Below are 15199 nucleotides of genomic sequence, written 5' to 3'. Positions count from 1 at the left end.
ACCTTTTCTAACTTAAAGACAGTTGCAGAATATCTTACAAAAATGCACCAAATGCTTACTAAATTCACTAGGGGAAGTCCATACATATAGTAAATAAGATTCCTTACTCATCATCCCATTCTTTCTTTTTTATCCTGTTTAGGAATTTTCATTAGAGAAAGCCATGCTTACAATGATGGGAACTTGGGATGATATTGCTTTTCATATAAGTTTATATCGTGATACTGGAGTCTGTATTCTTTCTTCAGTAGATGAGATTCAGGCTCTCCTTGATGATCAAATTATAAAAACTCAGACAATGAGAGGCTCACCGTTCATCAAACCATTTGAAAAGGAGATAAAGGTTTGTTAAATATGATAATCAACTCCTGGTCATTTATAAAGAATGAAATTTATTATACATTTACTCTTGTGGGAATAGGTAAGTTTGTTGGATAGCTTTGTTGAAATACAAGAACAGATATCTACCTTAAAATTAATGTGAAAATATGTAGAACAGATGAGACATTAGCACTAATGATTTTGAAAAGAACAAATGATGTTTTATTAAGAAAAATCTTCTCCGATGACAGTGATAGATTTGGAAGGAAAACAGTTGGTATTATTTAATCTAACTTTAGATAGCCTAGGCCCTGTTTCATAATATATTCTTATAACTTGTAGTGAAGTTCTATATCCTGTACTTTATATTTGAGCTTGAGAACCGTTTAGAATAACGAATTAATTATTTTCCACTAAAGAAAACAAATGATATTTGAGACTGTAAGATTATTTAATGTCATGACCTTATAGTTGATGTGGGTAAATACAGAAAGCAAATAAATTATAATAACTAAGAGCTTTAGTATCAACATTCTAACTGGAGACTATATAAAGTGGGAAAAAGATAAGCAACAACTGGATTTGCTCCCTAGTATTTATTGACTTCTAAATATGTGCCTGATGCTAAAGCTGAAACTCCAATACTTTGGCCACCTCATGCGAAGAGTTGACTCACTGGAAAAGACTCTGATGCTGGGAGGGATTGGGGGCAGGAGGAGAAGGGGGCGACAGAGAATGAGATGGCTGGATGGCATCACCAACTCGATGGACATGAGTTTGAGTGAACTCCGGGAGTTGGTGATGGACAGGGAGGCCTGGCGTGCGGTGATTCATGGGGTCACAAAGAGTCGAACATGACTGAACGACTGAACTGAACTGAACCGAACTGAAATATGTGCCAGATACCACTCTAGGAGCTTTACATTTATTAACTCATTTAATCCTCAGAGCAGACAACCAGGATAGGCACACTATTATCAGTATTCATAGATAAGGAAACCAAGGATAGAAAATTTACCCAAGTTCACACAGCTAAAAATGACAGCTGAAATTCAAAACAAAGCAGCCTGGTTTTAGTTTAGGCATAGTGTTATGGGGCACCTTAGCTTTGACTATTTGGAGAAGACAAAGAGTTATGTTCATCTAAAAGGACATAGGGCTTCCCTGGTGGCTCAGAGGTTAAAGCGTCTGCCTCCAATGCGGGAGACCCGGGTTCAATTCCTGGGTCTGGAAGATCCCCTGGAGAAGGAAATGGTAACCCATTCCAGTATTCTTGCCTGGAGAATCCCATGGACGGAGAAGCCTGGTAGGCTACAGTCCACGGGGTCGCAAAGAGTCGGACACGACTGAGCGACGGAACGGAAAAGGACGTAATGCTGCACATCTTGCCTTGAGTCAGGCTGACTTAACCCTTTCCTGATAAGATGTCTTTTGCAAGTACTTCTTTTTTGACAAAGGAGAATTTATAAGACAAATTTGAAAGCTCTCTTAGAGGTTTTCAAACAAAAATGTGAGGCCAGTTTCTTGATATTCTCATGCCATAGATTTAAGAATCAAAGAGAGATTATATACATGATCCTTGGCTAATGAAATATCTAATGGATTCTTGGAGATGTGTGGTAATAAGATTCCCCCTTCCAAATTGTGTTGACGTAGAGCAAATTGTGTTGACATTTCTCAACGTGGCACTAATGACATTTTGGGGTAAATAATTCTTTGTTGTGGGAGTTGTCCTGTATTTAACAGCATCCATGACCTTTGTCCATTTGATATAAGTAGAACCTTCACCCCACTAGTTGTGACAAATGGAAATGCCTCCAGACATTGTGAAATGTCCTTTGAGGTGAGGGCAAAATAGCACCTAGGTTGATAACCACTGGTGTGGGGCAGGATATATTCCTGGATGCTTTTTAAACTTGAGACAGTTCACCTACGGATTAGGAAATTGGTCTAAATAACTATAGTCGTTTACAGTTGTGAGTTTCAATGATTTAGAAAAACTTCAGACCTCCTAGTTTTTCAAAGCCAGTGTGAGACACCTACAAGTGACTTTGAGCTGTTTTGCGCTGATTCAAAAATAACAGTGAATTTAAAATGCATAGCCTTTGTTATAATTTATGTTTCCTTTAATAACTGGAATTCAGTATAATATGCTTTCCATTAAGGCGTGGGAGGACCGTTTGATTCGAATACAAGAAACGATTGATGAATGGTTAAAGGTACAAGCTCACTGGCTATACTTGGAGCCCATTTTTTGCTCTGAGGATATCATGCAACAGATGCCAGAAGAAGGGCGTCAGTTTCAGACAGTAGACAGACACTGGAGGGATATCATGAAGTTTTGTGCGAAAGATCCAAAGGTGAAGTATTTGTTTTCTCTCTTTCAAATAAAGGGGAAACCTTTATTTCTGGCTATTACAAAAGGCATTTCACTTTTTTTCCAACTACAGAAATAAAACCTACTCATTGTATACAAACTGGAAAGCTCAGGAAAACAAAAGGAAGCATAAATAATTTTACTTTTCAGTTCTTAAGATACACTATTTATAACCATTTAATATGTATAGTGGAGCTGCTTCAAATGTGCATTTAACTTACTTGGCTTCTAGAATGTATACTCCATGCTTCCTCTTGTAAAGTAAACAGTAAAGGGGACTTCCCTGACGGTCCAGTGGCCAGGACTGCATGCTTCCAACGCAGGGAGCCTGAGTTCAATCCCAGGTCAGGGAACTAGATTCCACAGCTAAGATCCAGTACAGCCAAATAAATAAATAAAAATAAATATTTAGAAAAAATAAATAGGAAAATAAAATGAAGACAGTCAGAGGGTGGGGGAGAGAGAGGGAAAGAGAGAGAGAGAATGAATATGAATGAATATGAGTCATGCAGGTGATCCACCTGACATTCCACTCGGTGACTCTGTATGCTTGGGGTGATGGGAAAAAGAGTCAGCAGTTCTCTCAGTTGGTCTCGCTTGCTATGTGTCTCTCCTAGTGAGTATAGCACACTGTTGAATGTGATTTTAATGTTGAAAGGCAGGCCATGTATTTTTCATACACATAGATATTATATATGCACTTTTTAAAAAAATCTGGTACTCAATAAATAACAATTTATTTCAATGTTGGATGAAAAAGTAGCTGTGCTGGACTGTTGAGCATCAATAGTACTAAAATTTATGTTTGAAAGACTTCCCTTATGTGTTGATTTTAGAACCTTTCTAAGACATTATTTCTTAGAGAACTGAAAGCAGAAGTTTGTTTTTTTTTCTGCAAAGGGCTGCATGGTAAATTCTTTAGGCTTTAGGAGACCTACTGTGTTTTTTATAACTACTCAATTCTGCTATTGTAGCAAGAAAATGGCCAAAGACAATATGTAACTGAATGGGTGTGTCCATGGAATAACTGTTTATGGACACTGACATTTTCATGTGCCATGAGATGGTTATCTTCTTTTAATTTATTGAACCTTTTAAAAGTGTAAAAATAGACTGTTTATAGTTGACAGTTGTAAATGTAAAAATTAAATCACAAACAAAACTAGCATATTCTTCCCCTATCATTCAAAAGAATACAGGAAAAATGAAAATATGTATGACGATCATAATTTCTCACTTACAACTATCAACTTTGGGTAAGAATACTTATGATTTACTGAATTTTAATAGTTTTACATTATGAAAAACTTCCTGACAATTTTCATAAGTCTTTTGACATCTTAACATTTTTGACGTATAAGTTAATGTTGAGATCTTATCATTATATCTGGTATATAAGTTCTGACCTGAATGAATGGGTCTCTTTTAGGTTCTTGCTGCTACTTCTTTAACAGGTTTACTGGAAAAACTGCAGAACTGCAATGAACTTTTGGAGAAAATTATGAAAGGCCTAAATGCATATCTTGAAAAAAAACGACTTTTCTTCCCTCGGTATGATGAATAATCAATTGTGCTATCATTAAAGCATTTTCTGAGGTGCAATGAATTATAACTAAAGCTTTTGTATTTGCATGGTTTTCTCTAGTTTTTTCTTCTTATCTAATGATGAAATGCTAGAGATTCTGTCAGAGACCAAAGATCCACTGAGAGTTCAACCCCACTTGAAAAAATGCTTTGAAGGCATCGCCAAATTGGAGTTCCTTCCCAATTTGGATATTAAGGCCATGTATAGCTCTGAAGGTGAACGAGTGGAGCTGATTGCACTAATTTCCACGTCTGCAGCTCGAGGTGCCGTGGAAAAGTGGCTAATTCAAGTAGAAGATTTGATGCTTCGAAGTATTCATGATGTGATCGCTGCAGCGAGGCTGGTGTGTTTCCTAGAATTTAATGTATATCCTATATTCTGTAAATGCTTTTTTTTTTAAAGGAGATTTTTGAATGAGTACTGGTAAATTAACACTTAAGGATCATTGTATTAAAAATATAGTTTCCAGGGAATTCCCAGGTCGTCCAGAGGTTAGGACTTGGTGCTTTCACTGCCGTGCCCTGGGTTCAATCCTTGGTCAAGGAACTAAGATCCCACAAGCTATGCAACACAGCCAATAAATAGATAAATATGTGTATACATATGGATATAAATTCCATTAGTGTCAACTTTATACTTTGCTCTGCATTTTTTTTTCAGCTTTTAATTTAGTTCTATTATTATCATTTACTTTTAAAACAAGTTATTTTAAAAACCTTATTTATTTTTATTTTTTAATTGGTGGAAAATTGCCTTAAAATGTGTTGGTTTGTGCTGTACGACAACATGACTTAGTCATAATTATGTTTATATCTCCTTTCTCTTGAGCCTCTCTCCCCTCCTCCCACCCCACTGCTCTAGGTCATCACAGAGCACCAGGAGGCAACAAGTTATTTTTAAAAAGACTACCCTTCCAATAAATCCATTTAAATGCATTTTGAACCTAAAAAATTTTAGAAGAAATGAAACTATACTTTGAACTCATAGCGTAGATTGTTCAACTGTGTATAACTGGACAAATATATAATTGTTCAAATTTATATACACTGGTCATACAAGTTTTTAGAAAAACTATGGAGAAGGAAATGGCAACCCACTCCAGTACTCTTGCCTGGAGAGTCTCAGGGATGGGGGAGCCTGGTGCCATCTATGGGGTCACACAGAGTTGGACACAACTGAAGCGACTTAGCAGTAGCAGCATGGATAAATAATACAAGGGTTCTAGCTACTAAGTCAGTCTAGCTACAAGATGGTGTAGTCTCCTTTTCAGTTAAATCTTGGCATCAGTATATGTAAATTGCTAGACTGATTTATTTTTTAACTTTAATAAACCCTCATATCTCATTATAGTAGAAGTAATGTGTATATTATGCAGAAAACTGACAACTCCCCATAGCAAAGAAACATCAAAATCCTATGGAAAATAGCTTTCTGAAGAATCAACAATCAGATTCTTCCAGAGATAACTGATTATTGACATATGGGTGCTCATCTTTCTATATTCTTTTATCAATAAACAAATATTTTAAAAATATGACTTTTTAAAAAAATTTCAGATCTTTTAGTCATCTAAAATTTTTCATGAATATATTCTAGCCTACAAATGTAACCAATATCATACTTACTTGTTGTTAATCATTAAGCTTTTTTACTCTTGTCACCTTTTAAACTTAGAAATACACTTTAATTATTCAGGCTTATCCAGAATCTGCAAGAAGGGACTGGGTTCGGGAGTGGCCTGGCCAGGTGGTGCTTTGTGTTTCTCAAATGTTCTGGACCTCTGAGACACAGGAAGTTATCAGTGGTGGAACAGAGGTAAAGCATATTTTAAATAACATTGTTTTCTACATGCTATGTTTCTTTTTTTTTTAGTTAGCTTCTTATAATTTTCAAGGGCAATCTTCCCCCACTTTCTACTTGTAGCATTAAAATTGCACAATTATTTAAAAATTTGTTCTTAATTTTTGTGCACAGACAAAAGTTATTCTGTTCTAGAATTCATTTTTATACTGAGCTACATTGTGAAATCAGAATCATTTTGTTAAAGAGTAAATGTATAAAATGCACACTTTGGCTACTATATAATGTTAGTTTAATTGCTTTTATTTTGTAGGGATTGAAGAAGTACTATAAGGAACTTCAGAATCAACTAAATGATATTGTGGAGCTGGTAAGAGGAAAACTATCGAAGCAGACAAGGATTACTCTGGGGGCTTTAGTTACTATCGATGTCCATGCTAGAGATGTGGTCATGGACATGATTGATATGGGTATGTGACTTCTTTTTAATATTGAAGATAAAATATTGATAGTTTCTAGAAACAAGAACTTATACTATATGTCTTTTTCTCTCTCAGCAGAATTTTATATGATCTTTTCTTTAAATTAGAAAATGTGAATTATTTTAATGTTAATACTTTTGTAAACAATAGTAAAATATCTAGTTTTCAAATTATTTCCATTTCAGGATTATGTGTCTTGTTTTACTTTATTCCTTCCAGGCGTCTCACACGATACAGATTTCCAGTGGCTTGCTCAGCTTCGGTATTATTGGGAACATGACAATGCTCGAGTTCGTATCATTAATTGCAACGTAAAATATGCTTATGAATATCTTGGTAACTCACCTCGACTTGTCATTACTCCTCTAACTGACAGATGTTACAGAACATTGGTATGTGTTTAAATTATTTTAATCTACACATTGAAGATTACTATTTGATTTGGTGTCATATTTTCTTGTCCAAATTTAACATGGCTATCCTCATTTCATTCTCTTATCTGTATAGTTGACTATGTAGTGAAGTGAAAGTCACTCAGTCGTGTCCAACTCTTGTGACCCCCATGGACTGTAGTCCGCAAGGTTCCTCTGTCCATGGGATTCTCCAGGCAAGAATACTGGAGTGGGTTGCCATAGCTTCCTTTCCTAATCCCAAATTCCCTTTATGTGAAGTTATAATAATGAATATTTACTTCTGAGTGCTTTAGTGGAATATGAGTGTGTTTGAATTCTAATGTTTGAAAATCACGAGCCACTCCCTTTGGGGATAATTAGAAAAAGGAAGGTACTGGAGATTTAAAGAAAAAGCCAGAGCTTCAGCAAATGCCATCAGTTTTTTCAGTGGAGTTCTGGGAGAGATGACAAGATGAAGGAAGTACATTTGAGCCTTAGAGCTCCAAGTTAGTGTTGTTGAATAGGAGAGGGAGAGCTAAAGTGTAGGCAGGTGATGCCGAGGGCTGCCCTTGTTGGGAAGCTATGGAAGATAAAGCCATGACTACAAAACAAACAAACAAACACCTCTAGGAATAGTGTTGTCAGGTAAAACACAAGACTTTCAGGTTAATTTGAATTTCAAATCAACAGTGAAAAATTTGTTAGCAGAAGTATGTCCTAATTATTACATGGACATACTTAAACTAACAAATTATCCATTGTTTATCTGATTTTCAAATTTAACTGGGCATCCTGTATTTTTATTTGCTAAATCTGGCAATCCTATCTGGGCATTGAGGAGGAGACTCAAGAAACAACCTAGAGGGGCAGGATGGCGTGGGAGGTGGGAGGGAGGTTCAAGGGGGAAGGGACGTACGTATACCTGTGGCTGATTCATGTTGGTGTATGGCAGAAACCAACAAAATATTATAAAGCAATTATCCTTCAGTTAAAAAGAAAGAAATACACACCAGTCCACTTGTACTAAGTAAGTTAAAGTGTCTTTGAGTTGTCTGTAAGCAGAGATAAAACAGGGATTATTGGGCAAATGATGATCTAGGGAACGTTCTCAGTAAAAGCCTGTAAGAAAATGAAGAAAGCAGAGGCGGAAGCTAAGAAAGGATGTGGTTTCTGTGGATGTGCGGCCTAACCTGATCTCACGGGGAGCTTTGGAGCATGAATGGCATCACAGACATACTTCACTTTAAGGCAAAGAGGTCTAACTTTTCTCTCCCTTTATTGTCACTGGCTATGGGTCCCTCCTGAGGCTAAGGGTATGAATAAGCATTCAGATGTTTGTGAATGAGGGCGCTCCTGACTGAGGGCAAATCTTAGGAGACAAGGACACTTGTGAGCTCTTTGTAGATGACATCCACAGCAATTGGAAGGACGGAAGCAATGACCGGTAAAAGAATCTGAGTGAGATTGTAGTGCATCTGTGATAAAATGTTTCACCAAATCCTCTTTCTCAAGAAGCTACCTGAAGGCCAGACCGTGTCTGTCTTATCCTCTACTCTAGTGATGGACAAGTACATAAGTTACTCCCTAGGATTTGTTGAGTAATTGAATATCAAGCTGCTGTGTCTTATCTCGGAGCTCACTGAAGTGAACTGTGAATATTTGTAAGGTGGACCCTAGCAACTGTGAGGTATAAAATCAAAATCACATTAAACACTTTATACAACACTAAACACTGGAAAAATCTCCTACTGTAGTTAATATCCATAATAAAGGGAACACATTTATAAGCATTTTTTGGGAATTTTTATAAAGAAAGGAGAGACTGAGGTTTCTAGCAGTCATATTAATGGACATTAACAGTATAGCATTTACTACAAATTTATGATGGGTAAAGTATCATTGATATTGCATTTATTTAATAAGCTGTCTCTGATTTTAGTAAAGGTGAAAATATTTAAGGTTTTCATAGGTCTGTTCATTATTTTTTTAAATGTTTAGTTTCTTAGAGCAGTTTTAGGTTCACAGAAAAATTAAGCAGAAGGAATAGAGAGTTCCCCGTATACTCCCTGTCCCACCATATATACAGTCTTGGCCCTTTAACCTTATTTTATCTAAAAGCCGTTAAGTTTCACAAACTCTCATGGAGTTTTTCATGAAACTTCCTAGTTAGAAAGAGTTGACTGTAACTTGTTTGCTTCTAAAAATTTCCAGCCATTGTTACACTCACTGTGCAGACTCAGAAAGAATTCAGATACTGCTGATGTTATTCTTAAGGAACTTAAAAACTAATTGCGAGGGGGAAAAATGTACTGTAATGTAAGTGTTATTGAACTACGTTCATTTGCCTAATTCGTCATAGCAAGCCAAGCACTGAAATGCTGAGGTTTGCAGCAGAGAAAGTGTTTATTCACAGAGCAGCCAAGCAAGGAGACAGGAAAACAACTTAGATCTCTCCCCTTGAAGGCAAAGGGCTCAGGGTATTCATGGAGTAAAGCTGAAGTGTGGGAAGCACGGGGAGGCTGTTGTCGCTCTGCTCTCATGCAGCCAGGCCACAGGCTTTTTTCACATTTGCTTTTTCTCAGCAGAGCTCAGAAAGGAGTAGAGTTAGCTTGCTCTGAGGGTGGAGTTTTTGGCCTCTGACATCAAAAGGTCACTGAGCTGACACTTGCCCCTGTCCAGATGGAGGATCGGTGGTCTCAACCCTCTTAATCAGCTCGAGCTTGATTTGACACAGAAGACTCCAGATTTGTAAAAGACAACTTAGGCAACCACCCCAGTGCCCAGGTTACGCTTGGAGGATACACCAGCTTATATAAAAACAATGAAAGCAGAGTCCAATAGGCAAAGGCAGGTCACAGTTTACCATGCATCAAAGCTGGTAACTGGTTTCACAATGAAGGTGATACTACTGGTAAGAGAAATACAGGGCGGTGTGAAGGGATGGAGAGAATGAAGAACATACCAAGAGTGGAATGCAACAGCCAGGGGGACTCATAGACCAAAGTACATTGCAGGGCATCTCTTTATTTTCCCACTAATGGGCCTCCACGTGTTACCCTCAGTTTTTGGTGTTTTCTCTTTGCAGCTAGCTATCAAGATTGTCATAATTGGTCTCTACAAACATTTCTGTAAGCACTTTTTTTTTTTTAAGTGACATGTTATTTTTAATGTTTATTTATTTTTGGTGTGCTGCACAGGCTTTTTCTCTAGTTGTGGCAAGCGGGGGCTACTCTCGAGTTGCGGTGCACGAGCTTCCCACTGGCATTGGCTTCTCTTGTTGCAGAGCAGAGGCTCGAGGGCACTCAGGCTTCAGAAGCTGAGGCTCCCGAGCTCTAGAACACAGGCTGTAGTTGTGGTGCATGGGCTTACTTGCTCTGAAGCATGCGGAATTTTGCCAGATCAGGAATCATCCCCATGCCTCCTGCATTAGCAAGCAGGTTCTTTACCGTTGAGCCACCAGGGAAGCCCTCCATAACCACTTTTAATTAAACTTAACACTTCAAGTCTGGATTCTCTTTGTTTTTAAAAAGGCAAATGGAATACGTATGAAGTATTAGACGATAAGGAGATTTTCATACATTTTAACTTTTTTGAGATCCTTTTTACCACTTTTTCTTGTTGCAGCTACAGAAATGAGTTCTAAAAATCAGTGATGTATGTAATTGCATTACTGTCTCTGAAGCTACAAATAAGACTGAGTCCATTTTATTAATATAAGCAATTGTCCAATTATAGAGTTTTTTTTTTGTTTTCAGTTAAGCATGGATTTCTTTTCACATTTATTTTTCTTTTCAGATAGGTGCCTTCTATTTAAACCTTGGAGGTGCTCCAGAAGGGCCAGCAGGCACAGGAAAAACGGAAACCACCAAGGACTTGGCTAAAGCTCTTGCTGTACAGTGCGTGGTATTCAACTGTTCAGATGGGCTAGATTATCTCGCAATGGGAAAGGTAAAGTTACATATTAAATATTACAAGTAGTTTATTCAGTTCAGTTCAGTCACTCAGTCATGTCCGACTCTTTGCGACCCCATGAATCACAGCACGCCAGGCCTCCCTGTCCATCACCAACTCCCGGAGTTCACTCAAACTCATGTCCATCGAGTCGGTGATGCCATCCAACCATCTCATTCTCTGTCGTCCTCATCTCCTGCCCCCAATCCCTCCCAGCATCAGAGTCTTTTCCAGTGAGTCAACTCGTCACATGAGGTGGCCAAAGTATTGGAGTTTCAGCTTTAGTATCAGTCCTTCCAATGAACACCCAGGATTGATCTCCTCTAGAATGGACTGGTTGGATCTCCTTGCAGTCCAAGGGACTCTCAAGAGTCTTCTCCAGTGCCATTGTTCAAAAGCATCAATTTTTCGGCGATCAGCTTTCTTCACAGTCCAACTCTCACATCCATACATGACCACTGGAAAAACCATAGCCTTGACTAGACGGACTTTTGTTGGCAAAGTAATGTCTGTGCTTTTTAATATACTACCTAGGTTGGTCATAACTTTCCTTCCTAACTGGATAAGCTGAAGCAAATTCATATTTAAAACACTGATTGTGGTTTATGTATTATTTGAACTCTTTTTTTATAGTGGGTAAAGGCATTGTTTTTATCCCTTTGGGGTTTTTATTGAGCTTAACTTTCAATTTTGACTTAAAAACTTCACAGGTTTCTCACACAGTAAAGAATCTTCCCAAAATGTGGGAGACTGGAGTTCGATCCCTGGGTCAGGAAGATCTCCTGGAGATGGAAATGGCAACGCTTTCCTGTATTCTTGCCTGGAGTATTCCATGGACAGTATAGTCGACTTGCAAAGAGTTGGACATAACTGAGCAACTAACACACACACTTCAATTTTGACTTAAAAGGTTAAATATTTGTTTTAACAAAGGATGCCCTTTCCTATGAAAATCATTGTTTTTCTTGTCCTTAGTTTTTTAAAGGATTGGCTTCTTCTGGTGCTTGGGCTTGCTTCGATGAATTTAATCGAATTGAGTTGGAAGTGCTGTCAGTGGTAGCTCAACAGATCCTTTGCATTCAGAGAGCCATTCAACAGAAGTTGGAAGTGTTTACTTTTGAAGGGACAGAACTGAAGCTCAATCCAAACTGTTTTGTAGCTATTACTATGAATCCTGGCTATGCAGGACGTTCTGAATTACCAGATAATCTTAAGGTAATATATATTTTTTAAAGAGTGTAAATTTGGTAATCAGCATAATCTACTCAAAATGGTACAGTTTTCTCACATGTGTTTGTAATCTCCCTTTTACCTTTTCCATTTGTTGTAAGCTAAGCCTGTAAAGACTTTTTTAATGTCTAAAAAAATATTAGAGTACATAAAACTGCTAAAATGCTACTGAACAAATTAAAGAGTTAATGAAAAGGTGCTTCTCTGGGGGAATAAACTTGAATATCAGCCCATTATCTTTGGGTGCTTATGCTCAGCTTTAAAACCTGTTTCCTTTATGTAAACAATATATTTCACTCATTTTATGCTTCAGGTTCTTTTCAGAACAGTGGCTATGATGGTTCCAAACTATGCCCTCATAGCAGAAATCTCCCTCTACTCCTATGGATTTCTGAATGCAAAACCTCTGTCTGTGAAGATAGTAATGACCTATAGACTCTGCTCAGAGCAGCTCTCATCACAGTTTCATTATGACTATGGAATGCGAGCAGTAAAAGCAGTTTTAGTAGCTGCTGGGAACCTAAAACTAAAATTTCCAAATGAAAATGAAGATATACTTGTAAGTGTTAAATATATATGTTGTGAAAGTTTCCATTAAAAGATAATTTTTTTTCAGCAAGTTTGATTGTGAACTATAGATAGTCAGATAAGAGTTGTTGTATTGAGCCTTTTTATGTGGGGTTGAAATGACAGTTTTGAGTTTCTGGTTTTCATTATAATTTATAGGAATCCGAGGGCCTTTCTGTTTGGTAAGTGTAGTATTGGCTTTTTAGTATAGGGATTCCATGAAATAATATAAAACAAACTCTGGCTTTGAGGAGGTGGGGGCAAGAGGAGGGCCAATACTGGCAATTAATCTGTTTTGCACTTTTTGGTTGATTTTTAGCTTCTTCGATCAATTAAAGATGTAAATGAACCAAAGTTTTTATCACATGATATACCCTTATTTAATGGAATAACTAGTGACTTATTTCCTGGTGTTAAACTTCCTGAAGCTGACTATCATGTAAGTAAACCTCTGAGAATGACTTGTTCTTCAAATAAATTCATCCGGTGACTGAGTAGTTTTTCGAGTTTTATTAAGTGAGTGAATTATTCTATTAGGAAGATAAACCTCTATTTTGGCCACTCTGATTAATAATGAAGAGTAAATTTTAGTGTGTGTGCTTAGTTGTTCGGTCGTGTCTGACTCTTTGCAACCCCATGGACTATAGCCTGCCATGCTCCTCTGTCTATGGGATTTCCCAGGCAACAGTGCTGGAGTAGGATGCCATGCCCTTCTCCAGGGAAATTTTAGTACTTTATGTTATATGATACCAGGGTTAACAAGTTTCAGGTCAAAGGTAATGTTACTATAAAAGAACACATTTTATTTCCTGTATTCTATCTCGTGATTTATAATATTTACTATTAAATATACTTCCCTGGTGGCTCAGATTATAAAGAATCTGCCTGCAATGCAGGAGACCTGGGTTAGATCCCTGGGTCAGGAAGATCCCCTGGAGAAGGGAATGGCTCCCCACTCCAATATTCTGGCCTGGAGAATTCCATGGACAGAGGAACCTGTAAGGCTACAGTCCATGGGGTTGCGAAGAACTGGACACAGCTGTGATAGACAGGGAGACCTGGCGTGCTGTGATTCATGGGGTCGCAAAGACTGAGCGACTGAACTGAACTGAACTGAGCAATTAACAGAATGTCAATCTCAACCTGATAAATGTGTCCCTTAGTTTTTCAGGGTTCTCTGAGAAACTGCCAGATTTCTCCTTGTAGGTTTCTAGGTTCCCCAGTGAGAAGGGGATATGTACTCCAGTAATCCCTCTGTTCCCATCAGTTACCTCCCAGAGAGAGTAAAAGCCTGGTTGGGCCAAAGTGGGGGCTAACTTTGCACCTGATTGGAGCACCACTGGGGAAAGCAATGGTGCTTGTTAACCCTGGTACCATATAACATAAAGTACTAACATTTCCCTGGAGAAGGGCATGGCATCCTACTGCGGTAACTGATTTGGGGGTTTCTATTTGGACAGGGTAAGGTGTGTGTGTGGGGGGCGCAAAAGCTGAAGAAGATGGTGAGAGGAAGAAACGGAGTTTGAAAGAGGGAGTCCATGAGAAGATCAAGCTCCAAGTCTTCTGGGGGCAACACAGAAATAGAGGCTGAACACAAGACTCACTCAGACTTTTTTCTTCCGTAATTTAATTTTATACCGGAGTACAGTTGACTTACACTGTTGTGTTAGGTTCAGGTGTACAGCTGGGGCTTCCCATGTGCTGCTAGTGGCAAAGAACGCCCTTGCCCTTGCAGGAGACACAGGAGATGTAGGTTCGATTTCTGGGTCTGGAAGTTCCCCTGGAGAAGGAAATAGAAACCCACTCCAGTATTCTTGCCTGGAGAATCCTGTGGACAGAGGAGTCTGGCGGACTACAGTCCATAGGGTCGCAAGAGTCGGACTCAACTGAAGAGACTTAGCATGCATATGTACAGCGAAGTGATTCAGTTATATGTGGATACGCATATCAATTCTTTTTCAGAGTCATTTCCCATATACTTTATTACAGAATATTGAGGAGAGATCCCTGTGCTATATATTAGTAGGTCCCTCTTGCTCATCTATTTTATATAAAGTAGTGTCTAAAGTTAATCACAAATCCTAAATGATCCTCATGTCCACGTGTCTCTCTTCACCTGCCCCTTGAAGCCACAAATCTACTTTCCAAGTCTGTGACCCTGTTGTTATTTTGCAAAGAAGTTCATTTCTGTCATGCGCTTTTTTGAAGGATCCACATAAAAGAGATATCACATGATATTTGCCATTCTCTGTCTGATATTTGCCATTCTCCTTCACCTAGTGTGACCGTCTCTATGTCCTTCCATGTTTGGGCAATGGCATGATTTCATTCTTTTTTTAAGGCCAAATAATATTCCATTAAGTATATGGACCACATCTTTATCCATTCAGAGTTTGGTAGACATTTAAGACATTCGGTGTCTTGGTTATTCTACATAGTGCTGCAGTGACTTTTGGGGTGTGTGTACCTTTTTGAACTATGGTTTTCTCAGGGT

The 15199-nt window shown here is 38.1% G+C and overlaps 1 protein-coding gene across 1 annotated transcript in view; it reads left to right on the top strand.

Annotated features, from left to right (window-relative positions):
* DNAH12 (dynein axonemal heavy chain 12) overlaps positions 1 to 15199 on the top strand; it is a 182956-nt gene that overhangs the window by 52598 nt on the left and 115159 nt on the right. Inside the window, exons 19-29 of the mRNA XM_088831634.1 lie at positions 143 to 343; positions 2487 to 2681; positions 4128 to 4249; positions 4344 to 4626; positions 5979 to 6098; positions 6397 to 6553; positions 6785 to 6957; positions 10753 to 10905; positions 11884 to 12123; positions 12452 to 12697; positions 13025 to 13144. Coding sequence (XP_088687760.1) covers positions 143 to 343; positions 2487 to 2681; positions 4128 to 4249; positions 4344 to 4626; positions 5979 to 6098; positions 6397 to 6553; positions 6785 to 6957; positions 10753 to 10905; positions 11884 to 12123; positions 12452 to 12697; positions 13025 to 13144 — 2010 coding nt within the window. The remainder of the gene's footprint in view (positions 1 to 142; positions 344 to 2486; positions 2682 to 4127; positions 4250 to 4343; positions 4627 to 5978; positions 6099 to 6396; positions 6554 to 6784; positions 6958 to 10752; positions 10906 to 11883; positions 12124 to 12451; positions 12698 to 13024; positions 13145 to 15199) is intronic.

Source organism: Moschus berezovskii, chromosome 24 (assembly GCF_049115385.1).
Source record: "Moschus berezovskii isolate FMDL1 chromosome 24, NW_MosBer_1.0, whole genome shotgun sequence".
Taxonomy (NCBI): Eukaryota; Metazoa; Chordata; class Mammalia; order Artiodactyla; family Moschidae; genus Moschus; species Moschus berezovskii.
Note: the sequence above shows the minus strand (reverse complement) of the source record. Positions and strands in the feature narration are given on the sequence as shown.